Raw genomic sequence first — 19,506 nt, 5'->3', positions numbered from 1 at the left:
CACTGCAAATTAGGAACCAAATCTTGGTGAAACACTGTATCTTAGCAATGTCTGTCTACTAATCAAGTGTCTAAAGATCATGGCTTACAGATATAAGCAAAATATTGTAGCTTCAAATCAAAGAGGGGAGGAAAAAGGAAAATTTGTGCTTTAAGAATACATAATATGTCATAAATTTTAATGAAACTAAAAGTCAAAATGCAATTTCATTAAAGAAAGTTGAAAATAAAGAACCACATTTTATGCTTCTGTACTATATAATAAATTTTCTAGTTGAGATACCACAAAAATTCCTTTAATAAATAAGCTTTGACAAATAATGCATAGAATTAATTAATAACCTCAGTTACATTAAAAGAAAATACTCTTCAAACCAAAGGCATTTTAAAACAGGTATTCAAAGACATTGAGACTCACATCTCCAGCAAAGGTATGAAAATATCCTCTAGGACTATTATATACAAAGTTATTGTACAGCTCCTGTTCCCACAATAATTTCCCATCCTGAAAAGAAAGAAAGAAAAAAAAAAACAAATAAAAAAGAAGACTATAAAACTTCAGATGAAATGGCAGAATTTAACTTTTTTTACAATAGAACCTATTAAGAATTGGACACAGAATAGCATTAAAGATCTGCCTTGCTATTAACCCAATGGATAAGCTCAATCAAAATCAAAGTACACCAGTACTTCCAGTCTCCTGTTCTTATCTCAGGCTTGACTTGAAAACAGTTAACTAAAGAGAACATAAATCTCATCTTTTTAGAAAGTATCATATATTTAAATGACATTGTAGCTCAGCACCCAAGGAAGAGGTTTCTGACAGAGTCTTAACAATCAAGTGACCAAATCACAAAGTCAAATGCAAGTGCCAACTGGCAATCCTGAACAAATCTGAGAGACTTGAAGCACTGAATGCTGACAGATAAGGAGCTGTTTCCTGGCTGCAGAGATAATGGGAAACTTTCCAAAGTCTCAGCACAGTCAGTAGGACTTAGGTTTCTCACCATCATTTTTGTTATGAAAACACATCTTGGACACTTTGTATCTCATTTCCCACTCACTTGATTGCAATATTATAAGAGGACAAAGATCTTCAGTATAAGACTATTTTTTGTCGAGGGGGAATGAAAGAAAAAGCCACCCATCCCACCCCCACAGAAAGTCAGAACACACAACTTGTTTACCCTGCAGTTTTCACATGCACCACACTGACCAAAAAGATTGTTTCCACCCATACATAAGACAGCACATATTTCTTTAAACCATCCAAAGTAGTGACACCTGCTAGAATTTTGATAGCTATCCATATCAGTGACACTAATAATTTCCAATAATGTGACTAATCAGATCTGTAGAGGACAGCTTCTGAGAGCTGTAAAAATAATTGATATTTATTTCACCAATTAAAGATGACATATATGAAATTGTTTAAATTTAGAGTACCTGAAAAGGTTATAACTACCTATTGATAACAACTGCAACTGAGCAGCTTAAAACAACTCCTGGAAAATTTCTATGAATGCACAGCTACAACCTATACTCATTGAATTCAAAATGGAGAATGAATACAACCAAACTTAAAGGCTCTGAAAAACAAAAAAGATGCTTACCTTAATGTCAAATATTCTGATAAAATATGACCTCTGTGGATTGTCCTTTACAAGGCAAGCTACACCACAGCACTTCTTTGACCACACGGCATTGCGATCTGCTGCATATATCTGAACAACTGCTGAAGACATCGTCTAAAAAGAAAAGGTAGCTATTACTTTTAAGGAAAACAATATGATAAATTCTGTAATTTATCCTTTCCCAAACCATCTCTTAGTTTTGCTCCTTGTTCTAGGCAGCAATGTTGCTGATTTCCTAGGTAGTTAACACCATAAGGTTCAAATAACCCCAAATCCCTCCTGTGCTTTAGATTTTCACTTCTATGCTAGATTTAGACACCTTAAGAACCCAACTTCTCATTGTTTTTCACGAAAAACAGCGAAGAAATTTTGCCTGTAAGAAGCAGATCAGTAACCATGGTGGTCACACAGAGTAGTCCTACTGTGCAAGGAAATGTCTGTTTAGTACTTCAAACTGAATACAAACACAATACTCAAGATGAAACTGTAAATTGCACAGTGCCTGGACACACTCCTGGGTAGTGGAATGCAACTGGAAGACATTGCTTAATTGTTTAAGTGGTCTCTGGCACAATTTTAATCTATGCCAACTACTGAACTCCAAAAATTCCTGGGCATGGCTTGAGAATTCACATGAGTTAGGCTCATTCCCAACTGGCAACCAGAAATTGTTCTGTTTTCAAACTGAGAGATTTTAGTAAGAGATTAAGATTATTCCACACCAGTTTGCTTCAGTCACTAGAACATTCTTGAGCATATTTTCTAAGTATATATATGTCTCACCTTAAGAGTCCCATCAGGAAAGGAAAATGGAAGCCCTCAAAGAATATTTATTTAGCAGCCAAGTCATACAGGCATAAAGCTTAAATGATCTGTAATGGGCCAGACCAGAGGCTATCTAGACTAAGATCTATGCTTCAGCATCACCAGATGCCAAAAGAAGGTAAGAATACAAGAATGTATCATTACAACTATGGAAGCATATCCCCAGGAACTGCCAGGTTGGAACTCAAAACTCCCCAAGCCAGCAGCACATACTGCATTTTTCCTTTGTGAATTTTTCTATTCCCTCTTCAGACCCGTGTGAAATGCAGAACATGATAACAGTGGACAGGATTGTGTTTCACAGTTTTCTTATGCACTGCATGAATAATTAGCTTCTTTTATCTAGCCACCTGCTAGTTTTAGTTGATTGTCCCTCCTTACTCTTATGCTAAGAGATTGAAATATGAAGGCGTTGATGCCTTCATAGTTGTTCCTTTATGCTGCACATCCTTTTATAGATATTTGCTTCACTGGCCTCTACGCTCTCTTTAGGAAGTTTAGGGAGCTACACTAGTTTTATGTCATTCTTGTACCAATAAAAAAAAACATACTACACATTATCCTTGTCATGTTTACATGGATATTAACTAGTCCAACTATGTCATTCTTTGCATAGGGATAAGACTTATGCTATATGAATCCAGTTTGTTAGCCCTCTGAACATAGAGTTGCAATAATAGTTTTCTGCTGTGTTCTCTACTTATCTCACGATCAGTCAAAAAGCTGCATTTCTTTTATCGCTATGAAATATTAGGGAGACGTTATTTTAGATCTGTTAATAGTTTCAAGACCTTTCTGGATGACTTATACCTAATCTGAGTAATGGGCTTCATATTAGGTTTTCCCCACCTGCTCCACAAGTTTGCCATCATCAACACTGACTACCTGCTGAAACAGCAGACATCTACACCGTAGGCACATCTTCTTGCATTTTAAGATTATCTTCTAAATATCATTGTCACCATGGCCATACTTTTCAAATGGTTTAAAAGCTCAAAAGAATAGCCTACGTTTCACTGGATTTTTTTTATCAAAATACTTCAGTTTTGTTAAAATAGAGTCAACATAATATAGTCAGACTGACAGCTACACCTTAGGGAAGCTATATAACCTTTGTCCAAGCACTGTGATGCTTTCACAAGCCAAGATACTTTTCTGTTTCTCCCTGCAGCCACGTCGTCAGAAGTTGTCAGACTGACTACCAATCTTGCTGGTAACCTACAGAAGAAATTAAAGCATGATTGTCTGATGAAAAGAGTGTTTTGTAGTTGCTTCCTCCAATGCTCTACAACTAAGTGTGGAGTAAAACTTCTCTCCCTATAATCCGCAGAACAATATGAGTAATTTAACCCTAACTGCACTTGTCAGTAAGTAAAAAGGGACCTAAGAATTACCCATACTACCACAACAAAACAGTTATATCTGCAACTTAATGTCATCTAAGAGATGCCATTTTTCCCTCTATGTAGCAAACAGGCAATGACCTGTTTTTTTTTGTTCAGATTTTGTTCAAAACCTTTGCTTCTCTAACAGTCTCTCCCACTCATTTCTCCAATATTGTCTACTTGTTAAACTGATAACCTTACAGACACTAGACTACACACTGGAGCAAAATGGGCCATTATACAGTCCACATTTAAGCTCAGCAAATATCTCTCCACCCGTGCAAGAAACCTTGTCAATACTCCAAGACAAGTCCATTTTCACTAATCTCTACCCAACAGGACTTCTCACAGAAATGGGTGGTCTTGGCATGAATTATACAGCTTAAATTCAAGGCACAGGAGACAGTGACCAGTGTCAAGACATGGCTCCCTATGCATTGCTTATTACCATATCTAACAGCAAAAGCACCAACTGGAGTATCTGGGTAAACCAGTAACTGTCGTAACTTGACAAATGTTTGTAAAACCTTGAACCAACGCCTACCTCATGAGTACAAAGAAGATTATTACACAGAATGTGTCCTTATTCTGCATAATAATAATAATATATTTAATATATACTTGGTTACCCTGTGAGTAGAGCTTGATTTAGAAGACTGAAAACAATTTCACTGAAGTAGGTTTTGTTTTGAGGGCTACCAAGTTTAGAGTTCAACAGCATTTCAACTTACTCATTAGCACTGTACAAATTCCTAGTGCTGACAAGCTGCAATGAAGCTTTTGCATATTACAATATAAAGTTACAAATTCTGCTGTCATACCACTCTTTTTTTTTTTTTAATTAAAAGGACAAAAAAGGAAAAAAATACAAAGTATATTTTGGGGGGCACAGGGAGGAGGACAATCAAATCCAACTCCTTTTACTTCATCCCCTGTTCATTTACATTATGTAGAACAGTGGTGCCAAGCTTTCTGCTATTCAGCTTCTGGAACAAAGATAAAAAAGTAATGATCCACACCACTTGGAAATTTACACAGACTATGGTGAAATTTAAAACTTGAGAAAATAAATTCAATTTTAAAAGTTCAAATTTAATTGCATAATTGTAGCATCTGAGAACATTTACACAAATATCATATTTGAATTTTCCATTGCATTTACTGAGCATTTTGAAGCCAATTAATGTAGTTAATTATTTCAGTTTCTCACAGCATTCTTGAAGAGAATGTTGAATTTGAAAGTGTGGGTTCTTTTATATGTAAATATTTCTTCAGAATAGGTCAGACCATTGATTCAACATAATGATTGTAATTTTTTCTGACATGTAGTAGGTTACTTTGTTACTACTGTATTTTCAGGAAGAGGATTTTGTGCTGCTTTTTTTAAGACCTTTGGCAAGGACCTTGTCCTTTTTATACAGCTGTATATCTAGAAAAGAGGCCTAGGGGAAAGAAAAAAGGTACTCCACCAAAAACTGATGGACCGTGGAGGTGAAAACCAAACCTGCTCCCTCTACTTTTTCCACACTCAACCTCCAGCTGGAGGACATACCACTGATTCCAGGAACCTGTCACACCTGTCAAGCTGATGAGCTAAGAAGCAGCAAGTCTGTGTTGTCAGCTGTACACTGGCTGTCTCACAGGAAGAGCTGGTCCTACCCTTTGACCCATACTGCAGGATATATGGTATCAACAAAAAGCTCACGAAAACACCTTCTGCCTGCAAAACGTAGCCACAACCAGTCATCACACATTTGCAGAATGTGATCACAACAGCCACTGACAGTTTCTGACTGGGCAGCAGATAGATGTGTACTTTGATCAGCTTCTGGTGTGAACATTTGCTGCAGTGGCCTGTCAAGTTAATGACTTGCTGTAATTCAAATGTTTCTCAAAAAACAGTGAAGCAAGCCAACTCAGACGGCAGCACATCTCATTACAAAAAAGAATCATTACAATACATGGCTTATGGCTGACAGACATTAAAACATAGTGGGCCAAAAGTCACAACAAGGAGTGGCAGCAAACTTAAAGCTACAAGACATTCAGCCACCTAAGTATGCAGCAGAACAGAAAGCAAGACCCATTTGAATGTTTTTTTCCAGTGTTTACATACAGCTGACAAGAGGTTGTGATGCAAAGATGGAAGGCTCATAAAATTACTTTGGCCAGATGCGACTTCTCTAAGTCTTCCAGGCCAAGCTCTTGCTCACAAAAAGGGTAATTAAAAGCCTAGAGTTTATTTGCTCATGGTTCTGTCCAGGTACATTTAAGGGCTACAAAATCACTTCTGTACTTACTAACTCCCATTTTGGTGCATGCACAAATGCATCTAGGTTTCATGTATTTCTCTAATGGTTCAGCATTCTTATGTGTTACATGTTGACAGCACTACTGAAAACACACTAGCATTAACTTTCAACCTTTTCCTAATTTTCAGAGTGATGGGTTTTTTCCCATAAAGGGGCAGAACCATGCATACACACAGAAGTTAATCACATGACAAGCTTGCTTTTCTCAAGTTACCCTTCCCAACCCCTGAAAGTGTCTTACAAATAAAACCAGGAAAAAATATTTAAAAAAAACCCGAGATTACTTTGTCCTGTAATGCAAGAATGCAAGTAGTAGCAGTTGCTTTCAAGCACAGTAACCTCTTGAAAAACCCATGCTTATACAATGGCTGTAGCTTCTTCATCAAGTCAGTCTGAGGACTTTCAGTTCAATTAGCTACTTTTACATTTCTGGGGGAAAACAGCAAGCTATGGTGAATAGCTGTGTGCAATCCAAACCCTGCAAGAATAGAATTCAGTATTTCTCTTCTCTTCTCTTTTCCATAAAACAGGTATCTGGAAATGTTGTCCTAATCAGTAACAGAGCTGGTGAGATGCCTACCCATAGCAGGTATTTTTAAGACATGCTGTGGGGAAATCTTCATTATAGCTACACCAAAATGTTGCAGCCTGACCAGATGATGCTGGGTGCTCCTGGCTAACACATTTCTTCTTTGATACAAGACCGGGGCTTGACACCAGCCCACAGCTTGCTTCTAGGGTGACTGTTCACAAATGAAGAGCTGCTGCTAGTCTTTGACACTACAACAGCTGTAAATTTTGCTCAGAGAGCAGGCTTCAGGAACACAGACATGCTATCAAGTACCATTTCACTGTAGAAATGCTTAGTAAGGCCTAACTTTAATCTTGACCAGAACAGCAGAAAGCTTCAATACCAAAGCAATCCCTAATAGCCTAGCATTAGGCTGAGTCAAGAAAGAACAGACAGAAACAATCATTAAAGACTTGTGAATGAAAAAGACAAGAAGCAGAAGTGAGACTGTGCTCTATAGAAAATTGACCTTCAGTCACAGAAAATTAGGCAACTGGATAGAATGCAGTGACTGACATTTTTTTTCTTCAGATGACAAATACTCTGAAGGAAAAAAACAACCAAAATACAGCACTGACTAATCAAGCAGAGACAGCACTTGAAATTTTAGGTGGTGTTCTAAAATAAGCTTAGGTTTTAGCAATTACACTTTTAAATGTTGGTACTTAATTAACGTAATTCAATGCAATTGTAATTAGACAATGATAATAACGCCCTGTTGTTTTGCAATTGCCTTATCTTCAGTGTCATAAATACATGGAGCTTCCAAAAATGTTTCTGTAGTGCTCAATACAGCTATGCATTTTATCTCATCACTCAATACAGAAACATAAAACCTGCTGTAGGGACAAGGCACCAGAACTTCCATCCCTTTCTCAAGGGAAGATTTCAGTGCCCTACACAAAAGCAAGCTCTACTTGCTCTTTCTGGCAGTTTAATTTTCCTTCTGCACAGTGGTCCTGTTTCAACAAAAAAAAAAGTAGCTTTTTCTCCTTGGCATTGTGGAGTCTCCTGTCATGTGGGAACAGTATGTTCCCCTCCTGCTAGCAAGGGCTGATAACCCACTTCCAGGGGGAACGTTCTCTCCACCATGCACTCCTACAGAAGACAGGCACTGCAACCTCTCCCAATAGTAATTTTAAACAGATTGACTAAGCCTGCTACTATTGAAACGACCCCTAAGTTATTAAGCCACATGAAAAACATGCAAGTACGCTTCCCTAACAAATGCAACATTTCAAGTAGCAGAGACATTTGCTAGAGCAGACAAAAAGACTTCCTAGCACTTTCACAGAAACTTAGAAGAGTTTAATTAGATTCAAAATCCTGCAATATTTATAAGCCCTGAAGAGGAGGTAAGCCAACCTTCTTAAGCATGGGTGTCTAGTATGCTGGTATAGGTGCAATTCAGGCCTAAAAGTGAGAAATATGAACACAAATTAACATCACCAAATTTTAAAACGCTCAGGAAGCATTCACAATCGTCAACTTGTAACTGCTTTTCAGTTACAGACGAGAAATTATTGAGATGGGAAGAAATTGGAGAGAGAAAGGACTGGTGATGCTGAGGGCAGACTACTCTTACTTACTGCTGCCACCTTTATCTGAAGGACTGCAAAGATGAGGGCCCCAGACAGAATAAGTACAACAGATGCATATGTCGTCTTAGGCTTTTCCCCTCTAGAAACAGTGTATCAGGCTATTTATGGTTACTGCCTCTTGTACAAGAAGTGTAATGATACTGTCTTGATAGCATGCACACACACACGTGCACTAAAAATACTCTTCAAAGACTCTACAACATTTTTACTACAAAATTAGATTTTCTTCAGTCAGATTTTGCAACTCTCAGACTGGTTTATAGTTTGTTTTCACACCAGGTTGCCTCCAGAATCTTCACAACTGAATTTAAATGTGACAGCGTTTATTCAGTGGGGGTTTGACTACCAGTTTATTTTAAATTTGGACAAACTGTGTTTACTTCAATTTTTAAAGCTATTACAGCTTCTGAAGATACATTTAACAAATTCCTAAGAATCTCATCTTTAAAGACAATTGTGTATTGCAAAAAAGCTAGCTTCAGATGTTACCGACATGATTTTAAACTAGTTTCTCATAGAAAGAGGACATATAGAACTTCAGAAGTTTGCTGGCAGATTTCAGCATGTTAAGCAGCTAGAAAAAATCTTCTAATTTTTAAGCTGTTTACAGGACATTGTTTTCCAAAGACCAACTCATTGCTCCAAAGACAGGAACACTAAAGCAAGCCTTTACAATATTTGACAGAACTGACAAAAGAAAGCCTTTTGTAAATATCCAGTCACATGTGTAAAACTTTATTTTGTGCAAATTGAGAAATTACTCAGCTGAAAACACTGAGGCCTCACCAGTTCTACTGCTTGTGAAATTATTTGCTACAATTGCCAAGTATTCAATTTTAAGCTTAAAGGTTGCTTTTAATTTAATTAATTTCCCATGATTACCCACTGATTTAAAAATGCCACATATATAGACAGCAAGAAAATAGTATTTTTTTTCCACCTATACACAAAGTTAGGCTATTAGAAATAAAGCTACTGCGTAAGAGATGCTGCTTTTTCTTATTTGAAGGCAGAAGGAAAAAAGAATTTTTTTCAGAAACAACAAAGCCACTTCAGGTATTTCCTATCACGTCTGAAACATGAGAAGACAACTCCACATAACACATAGTATTATGTGGAAACATTTAAGGAATTAAGAGACCATAAATGTAACACTTAAGAACAGATTCCCTGTCTTGCCTGTGCCCTAGTAAGTGCACAGACAAGTGCCCTGTTCCCAGACAAGTCAGCTGAAATATCCTCAATGAAGATATTTTATTGATGTGAAGAAGGTACCAGTGATCATTAAGTGGTGTTACAACAAAAAAGGGATGAAACAAGGGACTACTGTTTGACAAATCTAAGCCATGAAAGTGCTTGTATGAACTTAAGTCTCCTGTTGTCCAGTAAAGAGATCCTTCACTCCTAATCCTTAGTCAGCCAGTTACAGACAGCTCAGATAAAAATTCATTTGTCTTTCCAGTAGCTCCCACAACCCCCCAGTTCAGTCAGAGCTGGCCAACTCCTTTTCAAAACATTGCTCAACAGTGGATCACAGAATCCAACAATTAAGGTGCGGGCAAACAGCACAGCATATAAAGCCTAATCAAACAACACATGATTAAGAGAGACATTCTTTTACCAGACACAGCATGAAGTTATTTTTAAATCCTAAAACCTCCATTCAGGACAGCACATGGAAGACTTCAGCCTTCCTGAGATATGACATAACCATAACCACAAGCATGCTACAGATTATAATATATCAAGCTATCTCAGTCTAGCAGATCATTTACCAGCTGACATACACAACCTTGGGTTTCCACTGAAGAGCCAATTGAACACTGTCACTTCCTGTTTACCTGCACAGTATCGCTCACTGAGCTGCGCCTCACTGCTTAATGCTGCTGAAACCTCACTGCTTAATGCTGCTGAAACCTTGGCTGGCCACTCAACAGCACACACAGCAAAACACTTACCTGTGTTCTGGAGTTGCAGTATTTCATATAGTTACTTTCAGAAACAGATAATATGCTGCATACAGGCTTTCCATAAATTTGTCACTGTCTACTGCCATGGAACAGAAATTCTCACTAAAAAAGACATTTTGTCTTGCAGTTCCACTCCCTCTCCAGCCTCTCAAGAAACACTCAGATTCAAAGCATGTAAGACTGCTCTTGTCAGTGAATTTTTAGATGAGATGCTGAAGTCTACCTTTCAATTTTGATCCAATTTAAATTTATCAAGACTCCCAAGACTAGGATGAACCTTACATAACCATGTAAGAGATTGTATAGATACATAAGATTAACCAGTTCTCAAAACTATGTTTCATGGTCATACACAGAAATTGCAGATTCAAGTCAAGAATCACAAATTTCATGCAATGCACAGGATAAAATTTGAGTTCTACTCTGTTTTGTCCTGTTCCACTGCCCATCCAGCTATAAGAAAACCCAGCCTCTTGCCCTCAACATTCTCTTCTTTTCTACAGCAACTCACTGCCTTCATGCGCTAAGGTCCTCTTCCTTCAGCCTTCAACCATTCCATTCTCTGCACAGTAACATTTTTGTGGATGCTACATATTAGTTGCATACTAAATGCAGATTCTTATAAGCAGATCCTCATACCCACTTTGAAGATATGAGAGTGCTTTGAGAAAAAAACATCAGAATTCAGGCCCATTTTTTAAAGTTAGATCTACGCAGCTCCTTATCAACCACTCACATGATACCACTTGGCGATATCACATGATACCACTCAGTGATATAGGTATCATTAAGTTTGCAAGTAAAAATCTGCAGAACAACAGTAAATTGAGTAAGGAAAGGATGTGAAGCATAAACCTCAGGAATTCATGTATTAGCCCAGCTCTGGAACACTCACTAATGAGCCCTTGAAAATGCTATTCAGGATCCACTTGGTACTCCCAGGCCCAGATTTAAAAAAATGAGTATTTGCTTTGCAGACATGATGTATAGGTGAACTTCACTTATGCTCTTCACACTTGAAGACAGGAAATAATATGAACTTTGACTTTTGATACTTAGGGAAGATTGAAATACAGCAGCTTTAATTGTTTTAAAAGAATTCTTTTATAAGAGCGCATTAATTACATGCCAACATAAAACAAAGAACTCCCTTCAAAATATTAAGAAATATGAGAAAAGGCTATTAAACATAAAACCTCTTTGAATAATAGCCAGCAACTGGTCTTGCAATTGTGTATACAACTTGCATCCTGTCCTGTAAAGCAGACTCAATCCACTTACATAAAGGTACTTAGAGATGCAACCCCCCCACACACACTTTCACCATGCCACAATTCAACATGTATTAATTAGTCCTTGAGGAGTTCACATTTAAACAGAATAGTTATGCCAATTCAAGTCAGATACAAGAAAACATAACTTCACGTTAAGATTTTTTTTTTTAATATATACCAGCTGAATTTGCTATGAATAGTTATTCCCAGTGACAAGTTTTAAAAGGTTGATATACTATGGGGGAAAAAAAGGCACGAAGATGTGCCAGTTCTATGATCCTTTGCCATATTCAAAGCTTACTGCAGGATAAAATATTAGACCCAAGCTGAATGTCCAGGAGATTGCTGGTTTTCATTTCATTCTGGCAATAAGAAGTTGCATGCTAGTGTTTGTTTGTTCCCGGTGCCTCAGTTTCCTCATCTGTAACATGCAAGGGAGACACTGACCTCTATCACTGTAGAGTGCTTTGAGAACTACTGCTGAAGAAGTATTATGCTGTCACAGACAAATTATTTTTGGAGGGTGTGGGATATGTGTCAACATGATCGTCTGCGCTAATAGCAAAGGTTAAGACAGGTTAATTTCCACATCTGTTTTGGTAAGGAAATGGAGATATTCTTTAACCATGGGGGGGCTGCCCCTTGAGTCTAGTGACATTTATTACAGCTAACAGTTTCAATTATCACTGCCCAAAGGGGCTCCTTCTTTGCAGGTACCAGCACTACATTTACCAACATGCTGTAGAGGCCAAAAACCACTTAAATTCACCCGCCAGCAAACAAACTTTAGTTTGGAAGCAGTGCCACAGAATGGTGGTCTTAGATGGCTGAATGTACATAGATCTCAGGCTTACAATTTAAATCACCTATTTCTATTCTAGACCAACCATGGCTACAAATTCTTTGTAACAAATTTACCAATTCTTTTTCTAAGTCACCATCACACTTATTTTTACACAATACATCACACACAGTACATTTAACTCATGATTCTTAAGACTAAAGACCACAATGCAAATGACTTAAAACTTCCCATATACCTGGAATGTCTCAGTGGTCTATTCCATGAAAACCCCTGAGCAATAATAATGTTTGAAGTCTCAGTATGTAGGCATTGAAAAAAAAAAAATAAGACAATGCACCAAAAAAAAAAAAAGAAGTTTTGAAAACTAGCCTAGTTCTGACAAAACCTTCAATAAGGGCAATCTCATCATCCCATATATCTAGGCTCCTTTACAAAGGAGTCAGGCTACACTGAAAAACGCTAGGGAGCATTTACTTCAGGTTTTGGCATTGCTACTTGGTCCCCTAAACTCCCTTAGGAGCTGAAAACTCCACTGTAGCATGGCCTTTGCAGCTCAAGATTTGTGTTTAAACTCTCAGGTCAGATATTAAAAACCTCCAATTTCTACTACTAAAGAAAAGCCCTCACCAAGAAATAATTTGTGTTTTTGTTACACTCTCCCCCTTGACTGTCTAAATGAGTAGTACAAAGGTAATTTAGTTTAGTTTATTGAAGGGAAAAAATACCAAACCTCAAGGAAAGAATTGCTGACTTTGCAATATTCAATCTCCAGGGTGAAAAAAGAAATAAAGCTGAGCTCTGCCAAACTGGGACTTCATAAAAACTTCAGAATTATTCTGAAATTCAGATATTAACAATGGAGTTGACAATTTCCTTTCTGAACTTACTACCCACTATCTGAAAATAAATGCAGAGGGCTGCTGAATCAGAAAGCTCCTTCCCTGAAGCTAAATTTCTTCTGTAATTCCTTATGGTGCCAGCATATTTCTTATAATGAAGCTGCCTACTTTACTGAACACACCTAGAAGAGCAAAAACTGTAAGAATCCACTATTTAAAGTTAATGAAAAAGTGTTTATTTATAAAAGTAAAATATTGTAGAAAGCGGGCAGCAGGATGTTATTTTTCCACTGCACTTAACACTTCACTGTCCTTATCCAGTCACCAGTTTCCAGTTCAAGAAAAAAAATAAAATATCATGCAATACTTATTTTTTCTTTCAGTGCAGAGCTGGTAGTACAAGTTCACATAGCAAAGGGGAGGACCAGATACAGTGATACTGTTCTCAATCTAAATTCTTAAATATTAATGTCTGGATGATCAGAACAAAATCACCTTCATCTTCATTTGAAGATAATTAACTCCTCATAACTGCTGTGTTCCTGTTTGTAACTTGTGAACAATGTTCAACAGCAGTAACATATATGCTACATGAAAAGTTTAGTGTACCCACCTGAATTTACAAGTAATATAAAAAATATTTCACTCTACTTACAACAGTACTATAGTACTACACTCATGTGAGAAACAAAGCTTACAATAAAGAAAATCAAGATTTATTAGACCAGTATAAGATTTTAGAATCCACAAAGTCACGCCAATATAATTAACATGGACACAGTAAAGACAACTCTTTATCAACTCTTAGGACAGAAAACATTTGTTTCAAAGAACAGCTAAAAGAAACATCTGGTCTGAAACCGACCTTTAAGCTTTTTGGTGAGTATTGTCTGAATTAATAAAATACAGCAAGTTGAGCCAAATATTAAATTAAAAAGATCTTAAGATAGCTTTGCTTGTGATCACAGTGAAGTTGTAACACTACCAATCTGTGTTGCACTGCAGTCCAATTAATCAGTATTATTATCCTAATCAAGCATCAGATTTGAAGCATTACATGCTTCAATTTCTAAACTACCTTTCTGCAAGTCTCCAAGTCTGTTCTGGAGCTGAAAGAGGATAGATAACATGCTCAGCATTACTGGTTTCTGCTGCTTGGGAGAACTGGCATCTGCCTTCTTGTAAGGTCAAGTGTTTGTCACTATTCTGAAAACCTCCCCCTATGCAATAAACTACAGTGCTTTTCTGACAGTATAAAATCAGCAGGTAAATTGTTACACCATACTAACATGAAAATGTACATAATAAATGTTATGCTAGTTATAATCACTAAACAGATAAAAGTTATTTGTGACATAATGATTATTGTTTTCAGATGTGTAACACTTTTGGAAACAAGATATTCCTCTGTAAGGGCACTGATGCACCTTAAATCCCAATGGCTGAAAGAAGGTACTCCTTGTCAAATCAGACTTTGGATCTCCAGTTTTTGTGTGGATATTCCCTCCCTTTGTGATCAACTAACCACTTCAGTTGCTCTGAGCACCTGAACAGCCTCAATCTGTTAGTACAGAAACAGAAAACTCTTGATGTTGAGTGTATGAAAGGTAACACCACTCCCATGAGTATACAGTTTAGACAAAAAACAAGTTGGTAACCTCACTAAGACAGAATTCCAGACAAATTACACCCTCCTCAAGAGACTTTACACGAATATAGAAATAGGATACCTCTCCCAGTCTCCTGCAATAAATTATTACAGGTGTGGGACCCACATAACAGCAATACATTGCTAACAGTTCAGTATGGTTAATATGTATCAGATTAAAGACTGTATAACTGGGTCCTCAGAAGACCTAGGAGATAAACTGCCAGAAGGTCTAAGACTGTGGTACAAACACTTCCTATCAGAAGATGGTGATGGAAAGTGCCAGCAACACACCTGGATCTTGAGAAAGCCTTGCAAAGGGATGACTGGTTTGAGGTAAATAAAAAAAAAATAAATCTTGATTTCCTATAGTCTAGTATCCATTCCTGGGCACACAGAGCAGATTTACAGAATAAATTGAAAGCTAGTCAGCTTCACCAATTGAGGTGTTCCACTGAACATCTGTTACTCAAAAGTGCATCCTCCAGAATGCCACTGCCATCCACCAGGTGCAATATGATAGTTTTTTACTATATTATGTGGAACTAACATCTCTAAATCTGACAATTCCTACATAAAAGCTTTGGTTCTGAAACAAATGCAACAGTCCTCTGCAGATTCCAGACTCCAAGAAGTAACATGTCAGTCAGCTCATTCCAGGACTAGGTTACTCTCACAAACCAGGCACCATGCTGCATTTAAAGTGCCCAGAGCACCTGAACTGAAAAACAGCCTTCATGATGCATAGCATACATCAGTATTTAAGGCTGATTTGTTTATCTGGAATAAGCCAACTACGTAACACCCTTTGCTAATTCAGACTTGCATCATAGTAATATTTTTTGTATGTGGTGTCCTTGGAGAAGTTATTTCCGGTCAAATGTACATTGGCACTGCACCATTTCATTGCCAAAACAATTATCGCAGCCAGAATTGACATGCAAGCTACCATCCCGAAATAAAGCCTAAAAATACTCATCTGCTCTGAACCAAATGCTACCTGTTGTAGGAGAAAACTACTTGCACAGCACCAAGCCTCACCAGGGGATCAGTTCCTGCCAATGCTAACTTATAGAAGTGACATTAGGGAAAAAAAATACGGCCTGAAGGAAAAAAGGGAATAACCAGACACTCAAGGTGGAAAAATGATAAAATAAAAACTTGAGACAAGTGTTTAGAGAACTGAGGCATGCAAACACTATCTAGCAGATCTTGTGGACTCAGAAGACAAAATAAACTGAAAAGCTTCCCAAGCTCATACCTTTATACCCCAGACAGAACCAATGATTAAGGTGAGATACCGGAACAGACTATGTGATGATTAAAATATCACTAATTACACTACCTGACACCCTAGAACAGTCTCTGGAGCTCAATCAGGAAACAAATTACTGCATCTGAGCTGATGGGAAACTGCTACAACACTCCAAAATGCATTTAAGATTCTAAGAGAACTAAGCACATCCTTGGAGGCTCTGAAGATACACAGAACTTTTCTTAATTTACTTACAAACTACTCATCAGAAAAGAAACCTTCAGACAGGATACATTTTCTTAGGCCACTGCTCTTCATACAAGAAGTGAAAGAAATGCAGCATCCTTTAAGGTCATCCTTGCTGTACCTCATGCACTCTGTACAAGCACAAGTCAGCTACAACTCCTTACCAGAAGGCAAAATCTTTTTTTTTCCTTCTGGAATCAGAGATCAGAAACCTTATCAGCTTCTGTTCACAGTATCAGTATCAAATAGACTTGATAATTTGTCCACTGGAGCAGGTGATTATGTGTACAGGCACACTTTCGTCTGCTGTAAACTTCTATATTTTCTCAAGTTTCCCAAAGCAATTTCTAGGAGCAGAAAGACAATATTGAATTTTGCTGCTGGCGGAAAAACAGGTTTGACTTGAACTTCATGTCAAAGCAGACAGTTATGTGCACAGCAGCAGAGCTAACACTTACTCTGTGATCTACATGCTACTGACAATGCTAGAACAGACAGTTCACATCTCTCCGTCCCCAGAACTACTTTTGTCTCCTAGCAGATTTCCCTGTTTGTGCAGATATGAGTTACTAAGACTTGGGCCACTTTCTGGATATGATGGGAAATAGTGAAGAATATACATATGCATAGAGGAACAAACTCTCTTCCCAACACAACACAAATTAGGTAATGATGGCCCTACCTCAGATGACGTACCAGGAGCTGTTTACACCACTCTAATCTCAAAACTACACTCATTCTAATTTGAGCAACTACTAGGCTAGCACTCAAAACTGTGCCAGGAAGTGTGCCAACAAATTGAACACCATGGATGGTCACAGAACAGTGCCTGAGTTCATGCTACTGCGCCGCTTAAGTTTATTAGCATGGCTGGCTGACAGACCACAGGTGAGAAAAAGGACAAGATGCATCCTTCTGCCACCAAGATTAAATGTTATCAGCAACATAAAGGTATGGTCAAGCCAGGTATGGTCAGTGTGAGAGATGGACTCCTTGGTAACACAGTGTGAAGCCTGTAGCAGCAGCATGAACATTTCTTCAATAAACAAATTTCCATAAACAATATGAAAAGAGGACAGAGAAACAAACAGGATTTTTTCTGTCATTTACAGGCAGAAAAGACTGGAGGTGTTCAAAGAGGCTGTTAAGGAAAAGCCTCAATGACAAACTGAAGCATTCAAAGCAAAACCTTCTAAATGACATAAAAAGAGGAAGTTAAAACCATGACATCAAGTAAGATCTACATATCCCAGCAGAACATTTAGCACCAAATCCATCTCCACATATCCTAATCAAACAGAATTGTAACACAACTATAGGTATATTGCATCCAGATGCTTGAACTAAGACAAGGAAGGTCATGACCTTAACAGAGACAACAGCTGTATTTCAGTGTCTCAGGTATAGAAATACTGGCACCTGAATATGATATGGACAAATTTCTTAAGGACAAAACTATATTTTAAAACAAAGAAAAGATGTATTGAATCACTACTGAGTTCTAGACATCAAGCACAACCAGCACTTTCTGTTGCAATCACACTTTAAATTTAAAGCTATACAAGGTTTTAAAATTCCAGCTACACAGAGTACAGTGTTAACAGTACAGTGTAACAAAAGGAGGACAACATTGTTTAAGAAGGGTCAAAATTACAACACTATTGTATGGCTAAAAAATATTGGTTCACATAACATCGCACAAAATTGAGCCAAAACCCTGAATTTTGAATAGCTATTATCAGGTTGATAAAAATATAAATGCTAACAAATGCATATCCAGTTATAAAAATTAATTTCATACCTGAGACTCTTAACTAAAACCTAAAGCAAATAAAGAAAAAAATAGCCCTGCATTTAATTTGTAAGAAACTAATGCTTCCTTCTCTGCAAATGCACGGGGAAGCTTTTGCCTGTGGCATTGCACAGAACACACACCACTACAGGATGTTCATAGTTTTCTTCCTCTTTTCAGTTAACCACAAAAATCAAGCACAGTTTTACAGAGAGGAGCTTATTTGGATGCCTTTGTGTATATTTAGTGTTGTAAGCCAAGTGATGTTTCTGTTTGCTTTGGCTGACTGAGGGGGAGTAAAGGGAAAAAATGTCTACTTAGAAAGAATGACCACATCTTAGCTGTGCTCAGAGAGGGCTGTCACATGGTTAGAGGAGCAGGAAATAACTTACAGTTCAGTCGAAGCAGGACTAAGCAATTCTGTGGTTTCAAATCTGAGCCTGTAGAGCTGCTGTATACAGCTTCTCAACCTAGCAGCTTAAAAACTGGAGAGTCCGGTCCTGCCTGGAGAACCAGCAGTGAAGGGTGGAGCAGGGCAAGAAGTCTGAGGAATACAATACTCCTGTCTTTGTGCACCCTTCTCATATCCATTGAAAGTTCTCTTCTCTATAACAACATTAACAATTGTTTTGGCCAGTGATGACAAATATAGGCGAGAAATGTGTAATGGCCAGGTCTCAGGCTCAAGTGCACTCCTTGTCTGCAGCAGCAAAAGCTGCCTGGCATAGACACTGCCTCCCCTCCTCATGACTTTCCTTGTGCAGTGCTCTGCTGAACTACAACAATGCTATGTCTATCCCAGCACTGCATATGGGTAGGACTATACTCTGATGAGACAAATCAGATCCCTCCTTGATCATCCTTAAAAACAAAGGTGTTGAGGAACTGAGGAGGGGGAACAAGGGAGTGGAGGGGAGAATGGTGGGGAAGAGAGTCAGTCCCACCTGGAGATCTTTGCAGATTATGGATGCAAGAGCTGAAGGGAAAAAGGAAAATCCTGGAAGCACTTGAGGTGCAAGAGGAAAACAGGAAAGAAGGAAACTCTGTTACTGCAACAGGACAGAAAACTTATTAAAAACATAAAAAGAGCATGTCTGTTAAGAGGACAAGGAGAACATGATGAAAGCAGAGACACGAGATTTGGAGGGCAGAGGTCACTATGTAGGACTTCAAGGTACATCAGCAGGATGGGGTTTACAAAAGAAATAGTGGTTAAATTGATTCCTAAAATAGAAAATTCTTTTAAAGTCAATAAATTACTGCTTCTGTTATAAAATGTACTAGGGAGGTTGTAAAAAAATCTCTCACTTTTCTTTATCCACAACACAGAAAAGTATTAATACAAGAAAT

The 19,506-nt window shown here is 37.8% G+C and overlaps 1 protein-coding gene across 3 annotated transcripts in view; it reads right to left on the bottom strand.

Annotated features, from left to right (window-relative positions):
• The window catches only part of WASL (WASP like actin nucleation promoting factor), a 50,218-nt gene that overhangs the window by 22,686 nt on the left and 8,026 nt on the right, over positions 1-19,506 (bottom strand). For all 3 annotated transcript variants that reach the window (XM_072921091.1, XM_030256624.4, XM_072921104.1), the window contains exons 2-3: positions 1,613-1,747; positions 418-504 (exon numbers count right to left, since the gene is read on the bottom strand). In XM_072921091.1, coding sequence (XP_072777192.1) covers positions 418-504; positions 1,613-1,747 — 222 coding nt within the window. The remainder of the gene's footprint in view (positions 1-417; positions 505-1,612; positions 1,748-19,506) is intronic.

The sequence above is a fragment of the Taeniopygia guttata genome, chromosome 1A (genome assembly GCF_048771995.1).
Source record: "Taeniopygia guttata chromosome 1A, bTaeGut7.mat, whole genome shotgun sequence".
Taxonomy (NCBI): Eukaryota; Metazoa; Chordata; class Aves; order Passeriformes; family Estrildidae; genus Taeniopygia; species Taeniopygia guttata.
The sequence above is the reverse complement of the archived record's forward strand: the minus strand, read 5'-3'. Positions and strand labels throughout refer to the sequence as shown.